This window comes from Notolepis coatsorum (genome assembly GCF_963971535.1).
Source record: "Notolepis coatsorum genome assembly, chromosome: 3".
Taxonomy (NCBI): Eukaryota; Metazoa; Chordata; class Actinopteri; order Aulopiformes; family Paralepididae; genus Notolepis; species Notolepis coatsorum.
Window position 1 is genome coordinate 57,344,709 of NC_140167.1, and position 20,349 is coordinate 57,365,057.

The 20,349-nt window shown below is 42.5% G+C and overlaps 1 protein-coding gene across 1 annotated transcript in view; it reads right to left on the reverse strand.

Moving 5' to 3' along the window:
• LOC311225823 (unconventional myosin-X-like) overlaps positions 1-20,349 on the reverse strand; it is a gene marked incomplete at its 5' end in the record, with an annotated part of 175,189 nt that overhangs the window by 11,477 nt on the left and 143,363 nt on the right. Inside the window, 4 exons of the mRNA XM_084311217.1 lie at positions 6,830-7,006; positions 15,974-16,327; positions 18,536-18,659; positions 19,997-20,133. Coding sequence (XP_084167343.1) covers positions 6,830-7,006; positions 15,974-16,327; positions 18,536-18,659; positions 19,997-20,133 — 792 coding nt within the window. The remainder of the gene's footprint in view (positions 1-6,829; positions 7,007-15,973; positions 16,328-18,535; positions 18,660-19,996; positions 20,134-20,349) is intronic.

Here is a 20,349-nt window from a genome sequence, read left to right on the forward strand (position 1 = left end):
AGTGCAGGGAGTCTCTCAGACAGGAAAAGCAACGAAGTAAAATGCGAAAAAGGCATTCAAGAGAAATAAAAACTATGAAAGAGAATATTACAAATGTAACAAAGCAACGAAACAACCTGATAAAAACAATAATGCACAGAAAAAAGGCTACAAATACATCACCACTGGACTCTCCAGGCACAGAAACAAAGAAGATGCTATCAGGAAGCAAAGTAAGGAATCCGAAAATCCAAAAGACCCTTCTATTCCACAACATCCCCAGAAGAGAGCTGAAGACAAACAAACTCCTGGCCCACGGCGCCAAAAACCAGCACTGAGTGTGTCATCAGGCACGATTCTTAAAAAGTATCGTCTTCTTCAACAAATGAAAGAGTTTGGGTTAACCTACAAGTTAATGAGAGAAAAGGAGCAGCCTCAGAAAAAGCCAACATTAATACAGGGTATAACACAGACTGTTCAGGATTTCTTCCTGAACTCTACACGTGTGACAACGGATAAGACTGACACAATCACCAGGAACAAGATCAAGCGGCACATAATGATCCTTGTAACTGAGGGGTACAATTCCCTGACTGTATTGATAAGTATGGTATCATTAAACCACTACCGCTTTATGTACTTTAACTACTGGCCATACAGTACACGATATCTAAATATGATGAACACTTTCCCACAATGAAATCGGTTCCACACAAAGGTAATAATCAAATATTTAATATAGCAAAAGGTACATATGATAGTTACTATTACATTTATGATTTGAATGCACTTGTAAGGCAAATGAGTACTCGTAGGCAAATCAACACTGAATGTCCAGTCTCTGGTTACGCAGGAAGCAAGTATACAACCTGGCTGTAACTGAGGGGTACAATTCCCTGACTGTATTGTTAGATATGGTATTTAATACCACTACCTCTTGTACTTTAACTTCTGGCCATCCAGTACATGATATAAGTATGATGAACACTTTCCCACCTGATGAAACGAATCCACACAAATGTACAAATCGAATATTTAATATAGCAAAAGGTATATACAACGTTCACTTGTTTACACTTATGATTTGAAATATGCACTTGTATGGCAAATGAGTATTCGTAGGTAAATCAACATTGAATGTCCAATCTCTGGTTACGCAGGGAGTAAGTATACAACCTGGATATTTAGGAAACTATAGCGATGGTACTTAAATGATTATAGCTGGATACACTAAAGGGGGGGGGGGGGTCCCGCTGGTTGTAAGACAGTAGGAGGGGGGGGTTAGAGAAGCCGCTGGCGGTATCCCATCTGGCCGACGGTTTCTTGGGAGAATTCAAAGTCTTGAACACGGTGCCCACAGAACCTCGGTCCGCAGACGAATACAGCTGGACCCTCTGGTGGACGGTAGCTGCCGGTCCACAACGGAGAGACGTGAGGCGACCTCACTGGTGTAGAGCGCCGTCTCACCTGGAGTCCTCTCCGGGGGGTAGTTCCAACACTCCGCAGTGTTGGCCGTTATCCATGGAATAATCAAAGCACCCAAAGCATAATCCAAGCCGTGGAAGGCTCGCCGTCGTCCGGGTAGAGTAATCCAATATACAGGTCCAGTCGCCCTGGCCCGGAGCTCCTCGGATGCAAGCACCACTAGGGGTCTGCCCAGCCTGGTTAAGCGTCCAGATAACGTCAGGAACGATGGGGGTACTGATAACTTTATAACTCTAACCGAACGATGCACCATACATAAATAGACTATTATTAGCTTAATAGAATACGTCCAACTCGACGGTATAGTGCCAAACTATGACTATTCAACTATTAATCCACACGATATCTCGATGCCTATTCTGAGGCCAAGTAGGCCTTACTACACCACACGTGCGTCGTGGGTGAGGCTTCGCGTCTGTCACTCTGTTGGAGGGTAAAGAACTGGACTAAAAGAAAGTTCTACTTTACTTGCGCCATATATATATGCGCTATGAACAAATAGTACCATTCGTAGTTCGCCAGACGTATTCCTGCGCGGAACCGGGGCTTGCCACGACATGTTGGGCGGCACGATTGAACTTGAACCTAGGGGTATGGCAACCTGGCGCCAGGTTCTCGTCCAATGGTAGAATGAAACTATTATGGGCTGTTTAGTAGACTAAAGGGATATTCAGTGCATATTGTACAAGGAATATACAGGGGATATCAAACGATATACAAACACTATTTAAATATATATATATAAATAAATATATATATTCGGTTTAATCTGATCCTTCACAACACTGGCTCTTAGGGAATTAGATCTATGGTACTCTTAATGATATAGCGGGATGTTCTGGAAGGGGTCCTCCCGGTTGTAGGCCGGTAGGGGGGGTAGGAGAGCCGTCGGTAGTAGACCGTCTGGTCAACGATATCTAGGGAGACTTCAAGTACAGAAGACAGTGCAGTAGACTCTTGATCCGCAGATGAATACACCTTGGTTCTCTTGGAGGCTGTAGCTCCACAATGAAGAAGAAGCTAGGTGACCTCAGTCTCTCTGAGCGCCGACTCAACTTGACTCCTCTCGGGGGTAAATCCAACACTCACAGACGTCGGCGATTATCCGCTCCACAAATCACAGTACCAAAGCAAATATATTCCAGCCGCATAGGGCTCAGCAGTCGTCGGGTAGGTAATCCAGTGTACATGTCCCTCGGTCCTCGTCTAGATCTCCTCGGATGAAGGCGCCATGTGGTCGGCCCAGCCTGGTTAAGACTCTAGATAACACGAGGAAGCGTTGGAGATGCTGGTCACTTTAGAACTCTAACCGCACGATGCACCATACACGATAGACTATTATTACTTAATAGAAATACGTCGCACTCGACGGTACAGTGCCAAACTCTGACAATTCAGCTATTAATTCGCACGAGGTCTCGATGCTATTCTAAGGCCAAACAGGCCATACTACACCGCACGCGGTATCGTGGGTGAGGCTTCACGTTCTGTTACTTAGTTGGGTAGAAGGGTAAAGGACTAAGGGTCTTCTACATTTACTTGCGCCATATTTATATGCACGGTGAACAAATAGTGCCACTCTCCTTTTGGTAGCCGTATCCCTGAGCGGAGCCGGGGCTAGTACGGACATGTCTCGTCGGTACCTTTGAACTTGACGTCAGGGGCTGGTCCCCTGGCGCCTGGTCCTTTTGTCCAATAAGAGAATGAACTATTATGGGCTATAGTAGGCTAAAGGGATATTCCGTGTATATGTACAAGGAATATACAAGGGATATCAAACGATATACAAATACTATTCAATATATATCCATAAATAAATATATATATTCGGTTTAATCTGATCCTTCGTAACAATCCTGCTAGACTCCATGCTCAACCTCCACACTGAATTCCAGATTAAGAACCCCACTGTAAAGCTGAGCTATTCTTCATTCTGTGCTCTGAGGCCCTTCTATGTCACAGCACCAAAAGCATCTGATCGGAAGACATGTCTGTGTCAAATACATGAAAATGCATGCTTAATGCTTGAGGTCCTTAAAATGTCTGGTGTTGTGAAGTCAAACAAACTGGATGACAGTTTTCAATTCGTTTGTTGCTCTCCAGCAAGTGAGGCCTGCCTTCTTCGCGCCTGCTCACAATGTCTAAACAAAGGTACAGTTACAACCCAAGAGCAAGACAAAATCGATGTTCAATGGAGGCAGTGGGAGAGAGTTCAAGAAGACACATGCAATGGAATCGACATGAACACTAAGCTCGTCGAACACCGAGGCAGCCTTTCATTGCTCATCAAACTCTATGAGCAAAAACTCAGAAAGGAAACCACAACACATGTGTGTTCATTGCGAAACCAGTCAAAAGAATACAGAAACACAATTGAGTCCTGTGATGAGAGTACAGCAATCGTCCATGTTGACTTTTCAGAATCCTGGAAATTCAAATATAAAGCTGAAGTTCAGGCCTGCCATTTCGGACAAAATCTGCCACAGATAACACTCCATACCAGAATGTATTACACTAAGGGTGGAAAGGCAGGGTTTTGAACACTGTCAGAGTCAAAGAGACAGGATGCTGCAGCAATCTGGACACAAATGGATCCAGTCCTAAAAGATATCAAGACAAAATATCCACAGGTTACCACCGTGCACTTTTGGTCTGATGGTCCAAGCAAACAAGAACAAGAAGAACTTTTTTCTTCTGTCTGGTATCCCACCTACACTGGGGTTTGAAAGGACAACGTGGAACGTCTTCCCCACTTCTCATGGTAAGGGCGCACCAGACGGCATTGGCGGAACAGTAAAAAGAACAGCTGACAACCTGGTCCTGAGAGGAAATTATGTGACGGATGGACACATATTCTTCAAAAAGGTCTCAAACAGTCTGAATGGTGTTCAGCTGTATCATATTGTGGAAGAAGATATGCAAAGATACGACACACTTCTCATGAATCCTCTCAAACCGGTTCCCTCAACAAGACAAATACACCAGATCATCGCACATAAGGACAGGATCCACAACAGACAACTATCCTGCTTTTGCAGCGAGATGTTGGATTGCCAGTGCTTCTGCCCAGCTACCTCTTATTACCATGGCAACCCAGGAGAACAGCAGAGTGATACACGGAGGGCAAGGAAGAAGATACCTCTGGCCATGTTGTGGGAGGAGATGGAAAATGAGATGGAAGAGGGTATGGAGATGGAAGATGTAATGGAGGAGTTGGACGAAGAACCTTTGAAAGGTCCTGAAGGTACGGTGACAGTAACGACTGTTAGCAGCCTTAGTAATGGAGACTGGTTAGCAGTAGTATATGATGACCACTGGTGGCTAGCCAAGACCATCGATGTGGATAATGAGCAACAAGATGTGAAAGTGGAATTTCTGCATCCCCATGGTCCAACAGAAATGTGGTTCAGCCCAAATGTGGCAAGAAGGATGTCTGTTTCTGCCCAGTTCAAGACATCATAGTGAAACTAATCAGAAATGCAGAAGGAAAGGAAGAGGAGAAGTGGGTGAGAAAGTGGAGATCAGGAAGTGGTGTAGAGGAGGTAGATGAAAACAGGGACGAGAAGAAGGGGTCCTGTTCTCCATTACTGTTTTTGTTGTTGGAAACGGTGCATTTTGTAATAGTTGGAAACAGTGTATGTAAAGTTTGTTGTTTATTACAATTGAGTTAACAAAATGTTCAGTATAAGACAAGGAGTTATTAGTTCTTATTATTGTCACTTCCATCTGTTTAAAAAATTTAGCAGAGATGCAAATCCAATTTTGTCAACTCCGTCAGTTTCTCGTCAACACCGTCAGATCATTGTCAACACCGTCAGATATTTATTTTTGTTAATCTTGGGGAAAATACAAATTCCTTCTTCAGTTTATGTTGTTTAAGTAATAAAGGAGCATTATATCTTCATCCTCTTGTGTCTTATTTACTTAATGATATTTTTTTTATCATATCAAAATTAAAAACAAAGTTTGAAAATGCTAATATTTCTAACTCTGGGTTTTCAGAATAGTGTGAAATTACACCTGAGGTTTATATATTATATTTTATTACATACCAGAGTAACTAAACACTATTACAACATACTTCAGAACTTTAGATTCTTGTTGGACTGGAATAATTAGAATTATATACTTTTTTGTGTGTCTGACGGAGTTAACACAAATCAAGTTTCAAAGGGAAACATGTGAATTTGTTGAAAATGTTTTTCTATGTAGAGCCCGCACCTTTACATGGTTAAATAGCTCAGACCTTTCTCTACATGAATATATAACTCTAATTAATATAGTGTGCATTCTCAAAATATAATATTTAAAAAGTGTTTTGTCCCGACTCTCAAGAATCAGTGATTTTATTTCTTGGCATAGGCTACACAACTTTACCTTTCATTATGCCTATGAGCAGTTAAATCTTTTTTTAGACTAAGGCAGTAATTGGATTGAATTTGATTATTGCACATTTTGTAGCCAATTCCACGTCAACGAAGAAGTATTCTGTATTTTGTTCTGACAAATAATAAACAAACTTGAAACTTGAACTTGAAAATCTTGAACTTGATAAGACATAATTCATGAATAATAACAGCCCTGGACAGCCCTACGTGGCAGAGACATGCACGCAACCAGGGAGCAGCAAGCTTTGCATACTAGACAAACAGGCAAACAGATCAGCAGAAATCCATTTGTGGTCGGGAACAAAGGAGGCGTCTGATAATTGCTCACCAGTAATGACAACTGATTATGAAGGCAATCCAGTCTGAACCAGTTATGTGTGCACTTATCACAATACTCTTACTCTTACTTAGAATTAGAATATCTTTACTTGTCTCTGTTTATATTTAGCATATACCAGGAATTTGTCCTCTGTGTTTAACTATTTAGGAGCAGTGGGCATCCATAGACTGGTGCCTGGGGACCAACTCCAGTTGTAATGCCTTGCTCAAGGGCAATGGCAGAAGTATGTCGCCCACCTAGCATGCATGTCTTAAGGACTTATGTCATAAGACTTACAAACTTAAATATAGCTAACACAACCACAATCCCACATTAGCTGTGATTAGATCAAATAAGATAAGATAAGATATTCTTTTATTGCTCCCCTTAAGGCAATTTGGGCATCATTGCAGCACAGGGGAGGGGGGATTGGAGGTACAGGTATGGGCAGGGTAATAGTAGAAATACATAAATATAGGCAATACAATTAAATCTGAATATAAAATATGTGAAAATTAAACAGTATAACAGTATAAACAAAGTTGTTTAAGGGTCAGACATTCCTAATACTACCAACACTGTTCACTGTCCCCTGGCTGCGTGCACACTTAGCAATGTTGGCAAACAAGAAACCCATCTATCCCACCACCCCGCTTACCTCCACGTCGAACAGAGTGGATCCGTATCCAGGCCACTCTTTGATGATGCTCATGTACTTGAGCATGGCCTGGTGTTGGGGCATTCCCTGCAGACGGGTCCACTTCTCCAGCACGCTGGTCCTCGTGGCTGAGGTCTCCTCCTTCACCCACATCTCTAGCATCTGCTCCTCCTCCACCTGCAACACACAGTCAATCAGCAGTCATCATCCTCATCATCATCATCATCACCATCATCATCATCCTCATCATCATCGCCACCATCATCATCATCATCATCACCACCATCATCATCATCATCATCAAACCTTCAGTCAATAAGTCATTCAGTCAACCAGTTTACAGAGCAAAGAAGCATCCAGCTGCAGACTCGGAGAGGACCACACTGTGAGGACCGTGCTGTGAGGACCGCTCAGCGCCACCCACCCAGTGGCTGAATTGGAGTATTGCAGCTTGGTCTCAAGAACTGTGAGGGACGTGCTGTGAGGAGTCGAGCCAGCGAAAACAATCGAGAGTAAGTAACGTTAGCCTAACTAACACTTAACATTTGAAAAGCAATATAAATATAGGAGAATTTGACAACAAAATTAACAATATGATGCCGCAAGGGATTGTGTATATAATAATTATTGTGTACTAACGGCACTGATTTCAATAAACTTGAACTACTGTACCATAGCCTATAGTATTAACTTGCAGCCCTGCAAAACGAATTGTTAGCCCAACATTAGTTTAAAGTTATGTCTGTGGAATCATCTAAGAACGTTACATTTTTCCAATTAGGCCCTTTATTTTTTTAGATGCATATCACCATTCAAAATGGTAAATCTTTGCTGGAGCTGCAGAGATGCACTTTCACTGCCCTTTCTGTGATGCATCCTTATTCGAACCAACAAAGTTGAGTAAGTTGAAGAGCCACTTGGAGGTCCATTTTAAGCAGGCAGTTTCCTATGAAGGTAAAGTTGGCCAACATTCTCTGGGAAATGCAAATTGAGTTACAGTAGAGACCAATTCCATTTGAGAAATATCAAAACTAACCCTTCTGTGATGTCTGTGGCAGGTATATGATTCAGATGTTGTGTAGCATATTCAATTGACAAATGATCATAGAATAATAAGGTAACACTTTATAAAGGATCATTATTATAAAGTGTCACCAATAATAATATTACAATTATATGCTCTATTATAGGGTATCAAAATAGTAGAGGAGAGCAACAAATGCTATTACAATAAAAAATTATTGCACTTATCTTTTCCACTTCGTTGACTTCTGTTATGGGGTATACCTTTCACAGATGTGGCTTACAATGTAACCAACAGTTACATTATCATTGCATCCACTGCCAGTCAACTACATTGGCCGGACTTTATCAACCACCTTGAATGTTGCAAGAAAAAGCACTTAAAACCAGCTGCAGCGGGGGAGCTCCAGTAGCTCACCGCGTACCTCGAACCAGCTGCAGCGACAACAATGCCAACCCCCCCGGGTGGACAGATGAAAAGGGTTCATCATCCGCAAACAAAACAAAAATGTCCTATCTGCCATCTTCATATGAACACAAAAAACCTTAAAAGGCACATAGAGAGGAAGCACACACATAATTTGACAGGAAGATTGTAAAGAGATGGAAGCAAAAGGAAAGATATTGAAAGGTATTTTTTGTGTTGGTTTTCTGTGTTTTGGTTGGTTTGAACTTGTCAGCACTGCACTGTGGTAAAAATGGTGGCCGGCACGTGGGTCAAGGAGAAATCAGAAAAGAGTGAGGTCCTGGCACTTACAATTAGAAAAATATCAGGAAAACATCAGCATATAACACACACACAGGTTGAGCCATTCCTCCACCTCGTTCTACAGCTGGTAAGACAGAGAGAAAGTTAGAAACGGTTGGTCCTCACAGCGACCTCCAGACTCTTGGACACAATCTTAATGAACCAGTCCAGGTGAGTTAGGATCCGTTAACGTCGGTACAGGGTTTTGTCAACTTCTCTCTCTCTCTCTCTCTCTCTCTCTCTCTCTCTCTCTCTCTCTCTCTCTCTCTCTCTCTCTCTCTCTCTCTCTCTCTCTCTCTCTCTCTCTCTCTCTCTCTCTCTCTTCCTAGCTGGGTTGTCAATACATTTTTTTTAAATATAAACAAATAAACCCCTTCCGTCCTCTTTTGAGTTTTATATTGTTAACACTTTGATTGCCTAAGGCTAAATTCATGATATACCATAGGTTGCCAGCTCTATTTGTCTATGGAGAAGTTCCCCTTCTTTGCAGGGCTATAACTTTTTTAAACTTTTCTAAATTGCCATTATTAGGGCCCATTCAATGTCCTATATGTATTGTTCAGGGTGTATGAACGTTAAACTTTTTCATTCACATATTCATACTAAAATATGATCTAAAGTATAAGTATGTTTTCATCTCTTTCTGCAGCTTTCTCCAGAACGTGATTTATAGCCCCAAATGCATTATATTGATGATCAAATACAGTTTGATAGCAATCGGCGCGATATAAAAAAATCCAACTGGACGGACTTCTGGAAGTTACTACACGTCATCTGATGTTGACCGGATGGGCGAGGGGGCGTTTATAATTCCGTGGGCAGCGTTATACCATTCATCTAATGTGGGTAAAATTTTCATCATAGCAGTTAGTGTCGAACACGGAAATATTACACGCTAAAACTCACCCCAGTCTCCGCGATCAGCGTGGGGTAGACAGTTTTCCATTATGGGATGTAAAAATATCCGGTCCATTTCCAGCTTGTATAATAGTCTATACGTCCAAATCATGTTGTTTATCGAGTTATTGGCAACGGATCGCTATGTATTGTGACGAGCTAGAGTGCCGGAACCTATACCGAGTGCCCGGAAGTAATATGGGTGAACATCGTCCAAGTAACTTCCTGTTAGGCGATTGTGCCGATCGGCCACCAGATGGCGCTCTTGAACCGCTAGAGGGTTCAGTGGGGCTTTTTGGTGGGTCTCAGGCCAGCGGATGGGAAATATGAATCCGATCACAGATTTTTGAAATATTGATATCAAAGACGAGTTACAGCGTCTTCGGCAACTTGAGCATGGCGGGGAAGGACGCCTAAACTCGTCTTCTGGCAGTTCAAGTGTTAAGATATTGTGTGAGCAAAAAAGAAAAGAAAAATACATTTTATGAAATATAGTTAATTTACTCATACAGTATGTACATCCTCTGGCCTGTTTGTAGAACTACCCTGTGCTGTTGACAAAGCTAAACCCTATTGATATGAAGTCTAATGGGAACATGAGAGGATGCCGTCAGTATTGCACTACTGAGTTATTTGCTGCTATGTTTCAATATTATAATAATAATAATAATAATAATAATAATAATAATAATAATAATAATAATAATAATAAGAAATATTATTGAATACTGCAATTGTATTTGTATAGCACAGTCCAGTTGAAATACTCCAATTCAGCCACTGGGTGGGGACGCTGAGCGGCCCTCACAGCGTGGCCCTCACAGTGCGGTCCTCTGAGAATCCTTTTAAATCCATTTAGTAAAGATCCACACATTTCAGTGTTGTCAAGCAAAACTCCAGTCATATCACATTTGTCAGACAGCTCCCCCACATGGAGACTGAGAGCAACTACAGGTATATAAAGATGCGCAAAGATGGTCATGAAATTGAAGGTTACATTCCAAAATGCCACTATACCAATTTTATAGGGGTGAGGGGAGTTACTTTATTCTAATGTTCACTACTTAATATTTCAGTAACCACTCATTATGTCATCTATACTATTTTGTAAGCAAATGTCGTTATTTAGCGAATAATTCATGTTTAAATTACAATCCATAGTGAGGTTTACTACAAAGCCAGAAATTATTATTTTAGAGTGTGACGTTTAATTTCTTAATAATATTTGTATCTTGGAAGGACTGTTAATTAAAGTCTAGTTTTATTGAAGTTATAAAGTCAATCCAAATCACTTTGAGTGTGAATGTGATCTATCATAAGAAAGTACTCAGCCTCTACTTCCTTTAAAGGTGCTATAGATAACATTCAGCCACTAGATGTTCCACTAGAGCTAGGGAGGTCAAACGTTCAGCCATAATATAATTAAATGGGAGCTCTGCCCACAATAAAATCACATCAAATCAAATGTATTTATAGCCCAAAGTCACAACCAATTGCCTCCATGGGCTTCACAGATCAAGAAGAAACATCACAATAGATCCACAATAAAAACCACCATAAAATCCAAAATTTTGCAATACCAGACTTTCCCCAATGAAGATAAGGAACGACTCCCTAAAACCTAACAAGAGGAAAATAGGGGGAGAAACCTCAGATGAGCAATTCAAAGGGGATCCCCCATCAGGGTGTCGGTGATATGGTGATGACGCAGTTTCGGCAATTACATTTTCGGGCCACTCCCCTCACAAAAAGCTAAAGTCCCAAACAATACTTTTAATTGGTAGAGCAAACAACCAGTTAAATTGTAGCCAACCCCTGTGTGCATACCATGGCGTTTGTCGGTTGATGATTTGTTGGAGAAATGCCTGTCAAAATGGTGTCTGTGTTTTTCATTCAAATGGCTAGGCTACTCCCCTTAACACATTCGGGGCCAACCACGTATATATACGTGTTTCGGCGGCGTGAACACTTTAGGCAACCAACATGCGCTTCCGCGTTGCTCTGAATTGCTCTGATTGGCCGAGCGCGCGCATGCGCATGAGCCGCGACGCGCTCCTCAGAGGCAGGAATACTAAGCTCCCCCTTAAGCTCCAGGAGAGAGGAGAGAGGCTGAAAACCCGCAGTTCTTGCCCGACTGATGGGAGCCGAATCCCGGATCCGATTTTTCTGATGAATACCCCCAAAACATGGAGGTCCCGAACGCATGGAAGTATTGATTGCGCCGTAACGAATCATTACATTTTTTCACCGTTAACTGGAATATGTTGTGCCTTTACACATATGTTGGATTATGTAATTGGTTTGACAAACTAATAAAAAATCGCGATTTACCCAGTGGCTACAACAACACACAGTGACTTGCAAACCGCAGTCACGTAAGGGGCTAGTAGTCACTGTGTGACAAATCATTTTTTCTTATTAGTTTGTCATGACAAACCAATTACATAATCCAACATATGTGTAAAGGCAGAACATATTCCTGTATATTTATTTAATGATTCGTTACGGCGCAATTAATACTTCCATGCGTTCGGGACGCCTGTTGCTTCTTCCCAATCCAACAGTGCAAAAATGCTTCCGCATTCGTCACCGCAGGTACCGTAGTGGCGTGCGGTAATGCGCCTTTCATTTTCCTTCGCCCAGCGCCCAGGTGCGTGCACCGGCGGCGGCGTGCTCGCTCAGGTGCGTGCGTGCGCCGGCGTGCTCGCGAGGTGCCCGCGCATGCGCATGAGATCCCGCCTTGGTTCGACACGAGCGGAGCTCATTATATCCCAGTAACCGCCCCTTATTCAGTATCCAGAAATAGCTCAATTGGCAAGACTGCATGGCTGTGGATCCTACGGCTCGTTGCTGGCGAGTTCGATTCCCTTCAATTTTTTTTTTTTTTTTTTTTAACGTGCATTCGGCATTCTTTCGCCGTTTCATTTCGCCGGTTAAGTTTAGGCATTGTTTCGGAGTTGGTTAAGGTTAGGCATTGTTTCGGAGTTGCTTAAGGTTAGAAGGGTTAAGTTTAGGCGCTGTTAAGGAGCTGGTTAAGGTTAGAGTTTGACTTAGATAATGGCAATATTTTTTAACGTGCGTTCATTTCGCCGGTTAAGTTTAGGCATTGTTTCGGAGTTGGTTAAGGTTAGGCATTGTTTCGGAGTTGCTTAAGGTTAGAAGGGTTAAGTTTAGGCGCTGTTAAGGAGCTGGTTAAGGTTAGAGTTTGACTTAGATAATGGCAATATTTTTTAACGTGCGTTCATTTAGCCGGTTAAGTTTAGGCATTGTTTCGGAGTTGGTTAAGGTTAGGCATTGTTTCGGAGTTGCTTAAGGTTAGAAGGGTTAAGTTTAGGCGCTGTTAAGGAGCTGGTTAAGGTTAGAGTTTGACTTAGAGAATGGCAATAGACAGCCAGCCGAGGTTTCAAGTGATTCGTTGCAATGTACGCGGAAATGCCATAGCATTTGTCTAAGCGGGCCTGAAAAGAAAGGCGCTTTACCGTAGTGGCGTGCGGTGACGAATGCTTCCGCATTTTTGCACTGTTGGATTGGGAAGAAGCAACACGCGTTCGGGACCTCCATGTTTTGGGGGTATTCATCAGAAAAATCGGATCCGGGATTCGGCTCCCATCAGTCGGGCAAGAACTGCGGGTTTTCAGCCTCTCTCCTCTCTCCTGGAGCTTAAGGGGGAGCCGCGCTCGGCCAATCAGAGAAACGCGGAAGGCGCTCGGCCAATCAGAGAAACGCAGAAGCGCATGTTGGTTGCCGAAAGTGTTCACGCGTTTCGGCGCCATGCTTAAAGGGCCAACCACGTATATATACATGGCAAGGTTGTTTTGGCTTTTATTCCATTGTAATATCCTACTCAATGTCACAGAGCGGCACTGCAGATTTACCCTACTCTTGGAATTCGGAAAAGTGCATTACCGGCCAGATCATTTTTTTTATGGACTTTTCTGTTAGCCTAAAGCAGGGGTCGGCAATTAGGTCTGGCCACGGGCCAGATTTTCCCCAAGCCTTTGCTTGGCGGGCCAGGATCAAAAACAATGGCTAATTTAATATACTGATAGTGAAAAATGCAGCACCGCGGCGGGTGCATACACTTAATAATAATAATAATAACTTTATTTGTATAGCACTTTTCATACAGAGGTTGCAGTTCACAGTGCTTCACAACAATAAAAAACAGGCATAAGCGAGCACTCGCAAATGGCGGACCCTGATGTAAACAAGACAAACGTTTTTCTCTGGTCTGCATCCCCTTAACAATTGTGTGTATTGCGCCGTACTGTATTGTACCCATTCTGCAATCTGTTAAATAAAGTTTTCATTCATTCATTCATGAACAGCAGATCAGCTGTTGCAGATCACCGCGGCGGGTGATGAACCACAATGCATGAAAACACGACTCACCATACCTTGTTTGTTGTTAAGTCCTCTAAAATCCCTGCTAATGTTTGAAACATGTCCAATATCCACTCGCCGCCCTCCAATTCCAGATTGGCGTTGAATGCAGCTACTTTATCTGCCAACTTGAACACAGTTGTCATCATTGCCTCGCTGTTGTTGTTGTTGTTGTTGTCGCCACATATTATGCAGAGAGGACGTCGGCTCGGCACGCAAGAATCACCGACATGTTGCGATAAACCCGTATTTTAAGTATGGCTCCTGTTTATTAAAAGAAGCGTCATATTTCCCCGTTGCAAAGAAGCTATCCAAAGATGTTTTTTTTTTTTTTAGCACATTTTGTTACTCGCTCGCATCTCGAACGCGGAAGTGAAAGTGCGTTAGGGAAATATACACGCGGCCCGGTGGGACTATTCCATTGGTTCTCCCAGTCCATGTGACCATTTCTAGCATTTCAATTGGCTATAGTGTCAGACATGCTTTTGATGACTACCGGTAGATAGATACAGCTTCACAATAAAAGACACCCTGGCGTCCCGAGTGAATATTTCCCGCGCGTAAAATAAATATCATATTCTCAAAATAATCTGACGGTCCAGAAATTATTGCTGGCGGGCCAATGTCGGCCCGCGGGCCGCCTATTGCCGACCCCTGGCCTAAAGCTATGCGTGTAGCCGATCGCCTAGAATAGTTTTTGGCCGCTGAATTCAGTGTGCAGTAAAGGAATATAGCATCAGCCAATGGACATATGGATCTACCAGATGGCGATCGATAACTGGGAAATCCTTTTTGCAGTCCAACTGGCCACAGGTAAGAGCGATTTGACGTACATTTCAGCTTGGTCGGGCCTTGCTTTGATAGCCATCCACCCGGTCAGCGAATGAGGCTACTGAGGCTAATGCCGTTATTGGTAATCAATAATCAGAAACGACGTCCCCCGCCCCCCCCCCCCCTTTCATGAATTCATGGTGGACCATGATACCGACAATATGCATTTTGAGTTTGAACTCTAGCTTGTCTATAGCCGAAACGCCATTCGATTTAACGTTATTAGCTTAGCACCCTATATCTCGCGTTCCAGGAAATACCCCAGAACATTCTGCTATAACGTTCATATTCAAGAGGCTATAAAATGGGAACGTATTGATGAAAAAATTATTTATTTAAGGCATATTGAAGGGACGGTTTATAGTGTCAATTGACAATGAGAATGGACAGATAGCAATAATATAAAGTATAGATTTAGCTCTACAAACAGCCTCACGCACAATGAAAGGTTGTTTTGATATGCTGGCCGTATAGAGTTGGCCCTGTCTAATCCCAATGGCCCCGAATGTGTTAAATAGGAGCCAACAACAAGGTTTACACAACTGTGTAAAATCAGATTATTCTTTCCATTTGGGACTTTTGAGTTTTTAACCAAAAGGGTGTGCCATCACATATTAGGAATTCAATGTGACCAAAGCTCCTGTTCTCGTGCTGCTATTTACAATCCTCTCTGAGCTCAAAAGGCTGTTTCCCATGATCGATTATAATGGCTTATAACTGGGTCAAGTGATTACAGGAAGTTGCAGTAACATTATTATTTCTTTATTTCGCCACAAAAAAAACTAATGTTTAGATTTCTTTATGTTGTAGACCATCTCGCAGAGGTGGAATATGCAATTTAAAGAAATATTGGCTCTACCACCAATTTGATTCGGTGGTGGCAGAAAAACATTTGACCTCCCTACTAGAGCACCAGCATGTCATTTATCCAATCTGGTGCATTCCAAGTGGGGAAATGGGAAGTAGGGAGGGGATACATGCATGCAACATGTAAACAACAACATTCCCTTTGCACCCGCAAACTATCTTTTTAATTATAAATTCACAAATCAATATTTATTTTAGGGGAAAAGCAATACTTTTATTCCGCACCTTTCTAAAAGCTCTGTGGATGTATTATAAAAATAAAAATAAAGATTACTCTATCTATAGCACCTTTAATTATGAATGAACACAACTTTCTAACTTGCCATGTTTAGATAATAACTTTTGAAAACATTGTTCCTCTGAAAACCTAAAACAGTTGTTAATCTGCTGGCCACCTTCTGTTTCTTCAGAGAGCCTGTCTTGAAGCTCCTTCTCAGGGTCCCGTCCAGGAAGCTGGGGGTCCTACGTCTCTCCTGCGCCACCCCTCCTCCGCCCAGTCCTCCGGCCACGCCCTTCCCGTCTCCTGCTCCTCCGCCGCCTCCCCCACCTCCTCCGCATGCCGACGCGGCGCCTGGCTTGGTGGAGTGGAGAATGCGGTTGCGGAGGCGACCAATCGGATAGACGTTTCCCAGGCTCCACCCGGCCCGGCCCGCCACGTCGACGTGGAGATACTGCAGCCGTAAAGCAGCCAGGTGCTGCAAAGTGTCCTCGGAGGCCGGGAAGTGGCCACTGATCAGTGACTCATGGGCCTGAGAGAGAGAGAGAGAGAGAGAGAGAGAGAGAGAGAGAGAGAGAGAGAGAGAGAGAGAGAGAGAGAGAGAGAGAGAGAGAGAGAGAGAGGAGAGAGAAAGAAACAGTCCCACAAACAGGCCCACTTTTGTCAAATGAGACTTTTGAATGAATAACTACAGTTCTATAGCACTTTTTGAGTATGTAACCCAAACCCTGGCAGTGTTAGTGCCATGCTCAGAGTGCACTCTACCCAACAGGACAACGTTTGCCTTTTACACAGATCGTGATGTGTTGCAGGTAGGTATGGGTGTGAGTAATCCATCAACAATCGGTACTCGCTGTTTCAACAGAATTTGAGTGGTTTTTGAAGGTGCTCGATTTTATTTTTAATGCTTGATGCTTGTTTGTGCCACTGAAATAGAAATCACACTCTGAAAACCTGAAAAGCGTGAGTTGTTGTTGCAGAAAGACAACATGAAGACAGCATGAGAGTATACCGCGGAAACTTTGTTGCATTGAAAGCTAGCATAGCGTTATCTAAAAGATAAAAACAGCAGTTTGTGTTTGTTGTGCCAACAACATATCGCCCACTTTGTGTAGCGTTCATAGTCACTAGTATTGATATGGACATGCCATTCCATGTGCGGAGAGACCTGTTGTGGACAGAGTGGAGGTAATGTAATTATTACAAATGGTAACTGACTGTTTTGACTGATAATATGCATTAAGCATTTGGTATATTGATGTGCATTGTCATGTCCGTGGAGCAAGACATAATACAAATTGGTAGTGTGGTAGGAATCTCCCTCTACCCCCCCCCTCCCCTTGGTGTCTTTGAACGTACAGTATATAGGGAGAGGAGCTGTAGATGAGATGATCACTCATTACCAGTGTTCATTTGTTTTACTTTCTTTATTAATATAATTCAATTTGTATTATTATTAGTAGTAGTATTATTATTGTATTTTCTTTTTATCTCTTACCTTTACCATGTATTTCCCTTTGTGTGTGTGTTTGTATATTGTTCTATGTGGATCCCAGGATGAGTAGTTAATGGGGATCCTGATAAACTAAACTAAACTAAATGTGACACAGTAACACGTAACATCAACTAATACTGGGAGAATGATAGACTAGTACATTTATGCATAATACTGGGTCTTCACTTGAGGTAAATAATTTCAACCACCCCCACCCAACCTCCTTTCTTGATCCTCCAATCACAACTCTTGTTTCCCTCGAAGCAACAGTTGTAATTGGAGGATCAAGAAAAGAGGATAGGGTTTGAAATAGGTCAATCATCCTGGCTGGAAATCTATTAATTCCTGCAAAATGGTGGAATGTGGCATGTGTGTGTGTGTGTGTGTGTGTGTGTGTGTGTGTGTGTGTGTGTGTGTGTGTGTGTGTGTGTGTGTGTGTGTGTGTGTGTGTGTGTGTGTGTGTGTGTGTGTGTGTGTGTGTGTGTGTGTGTGTGTGTGTGTGTGTGTGTGTGTGGTGTGTGTGTGTGTGTGTGTGTGTGTGTGTGTGTGTGTGTGTGTGTGTGTGTGTGTGTGTGTGTGTGTGTGTGTGTGTGTGTGTGTGTGTGTGTGTGTGTGTGTGTGTGTGTGACTCCATGCAATATCTCTTTATTGCTGCTGGCATGCGCTTTAAGATGCGTTCTAAAAAACGATTTCCCTAAATAATTACTTGAGCACTACTCGAGTAATTCAAGTGAGTACTAGATCTTGGAAAATTTTACTTGTGCCTCATCCCTAGTATTATAAAACGTTACCCGTGCCTCATTCCTGGTATTATAAAACATTACTCGTGCCTCATCCCTAGTATTATAAAACGTTACCCGTGCCTCATTCCTGTTATTATAAAACATTACTCGTGCCTCATTCCTGTTATTATAAAACATTACTCGTGCCTCATTCCTGGTATTATAAAATGTTACTCGTGCCTCATTCCTGGTATTATAAAACATTACTCGTGCCTCATCGCTAGTATTATAAAATGTTACCCGTGCCTCATTCCTGTTATTATAAAACATTACTTGTGCCTCATTCCTGGTATTATAAAACATTACTCGTGCCTCATTCATGTTATTATAAAACATTACCCGTGCCTTATCCCTAGTATTATAAAACATTACCCGTGCCTCATCCCTAGTATTATAAAACATTACTCGTGCCTCATCCCTAGTATTATAAAATGTTACTCGTGCCTCATCCCTAGTTGCTCACCTGTTCAAACATGAAGGCGAACTCCACTCCTTCTTTGGGCATGCTCTCTACATCCAGGAAGCAGTAGAGCTTGAAGTACAGTCTCCACTCTCCTTCCTCTTCCTCTTCCTCACTTCCTGCCAATCTAGGAAAAGGCACACAAAATTAAGATGAGTACATAATATAATCGCAGCCTGATACACAGAAACAGTATGATTGAGGAGGTGATTGAGCGAGCGGACACCTGCACAAACCAACCAACCAACCAACCAACCCATAGAATGCAGTGATTATAGAGGTGTTCCTGCAAAGCACCTAGTAAACAGAATATGAATATTGAAGTGTTTTCCCTCCCACTGTTATTACCTAGCCATGATGGAGGGGCCAGTGTTAAGACCATGTGACTATTTGGAGAGGGGGGGGGGGGTATCTCTTATCTATGGAAATCATAGCCAGCCTATTCTATGATAGGGGAAACACTATTGTGTGCATATAGCCCCCCCAAAAATGATTGATTAATGAATTTATCATTTAAAAAAAATTTGGCAGGTCCAAAATGAATGTTATTGTTTACTGAGGCTGAAATTTGGCATGGAGGTCAAGTGTGTGTGCGTGAATGTGTGTGTGTGTGTGTGTGTGTGTGTGTGTGTGTGTGTGTGATTGATTGATTGAAAACTTTATTAACAGATTGCAGAATGGGTACAATACAGTACAGCTCAATACACACAATTGTTAAGGGGATGCAGACCAGAGAAAGACTTTCGTCTTGTTTACATCAGGGTCCCCCATTTTCAATTCATCAGGACATATATGACATACATGACATACAGATAGTCAGTACTGCTACATCTATACATTTATGACATACCAGATTTGCAAATACAGTACTGTTTGTGATACAGAAGGAGTCAGGAAAAGGGAGTATATACATTTGACGTAGAAACTGTACATTGGAGGAGGTTGGGTGGGGGGGGGGTTGGGTACACTGGGATATTGACAACCATACTGGGTAATCTACATTGGAGGTGGTTGGGGGGGGGGGGGGGGGGGCACACTGTATATACAAGCAAAACTGTACATTGAGGGGGGGGGGGGGAGACACTGTACAAACAAACAAAATTGTACATTGGACTATTGACAAAACCATACTAGGTAAATGACTGTACATTGGAGGGGGTTGGGTTAGGATATTTACAGGGGCCAGTGTTGAATTGCAGTCTCCCGTAGGTGTCCCTTGAGAGAGGTTTTGAAAGTGGGTAGTGTGTGTGAGAAGGTGTGTGTTCATGCCAATTGGCTAAAGGGGGGCGTGGTAATGGGCGTGGACTATCACAAAAAAGTTGCAGCTATTGCAATTTTGTGCTTGTTTTGGTTACTACCATCTTCGTAGTGACCAAAAAAAAAGAAAAATACCGTGATAGTTTTTTGGAAATACCATGATATAACTTTTTTGCGTCAGAGTAGTTTCCCCAACAGTGCCATTACCTCTCAAACTTGGCCAGGACGTCTGCCACGATGACCCTGCTCTCCAGAGCGCGGTCTGTGATGGTGTTGTGTTCGAACAGAGAGAACAGGTTCCTGCTCTCCTCCATGGCCAGGCCTCGGATCAGTTTCTCCACAACCTGAACCACAACAAAGAATCAGGAGCAATAAGACATTTGAGAAAGTAACAACATGCAATTGCTTACACAAACATACACAGACATATAAGTACACTAGTAACAGACATAGCTACACCACCAGGTGTGTAGTGTTGAGTGGATTCACGGTGCCCAGAGCTATAGATCAAACACTGATATACAGATACATGTCATTTAGGAACTCTTTACCTTTAGAGA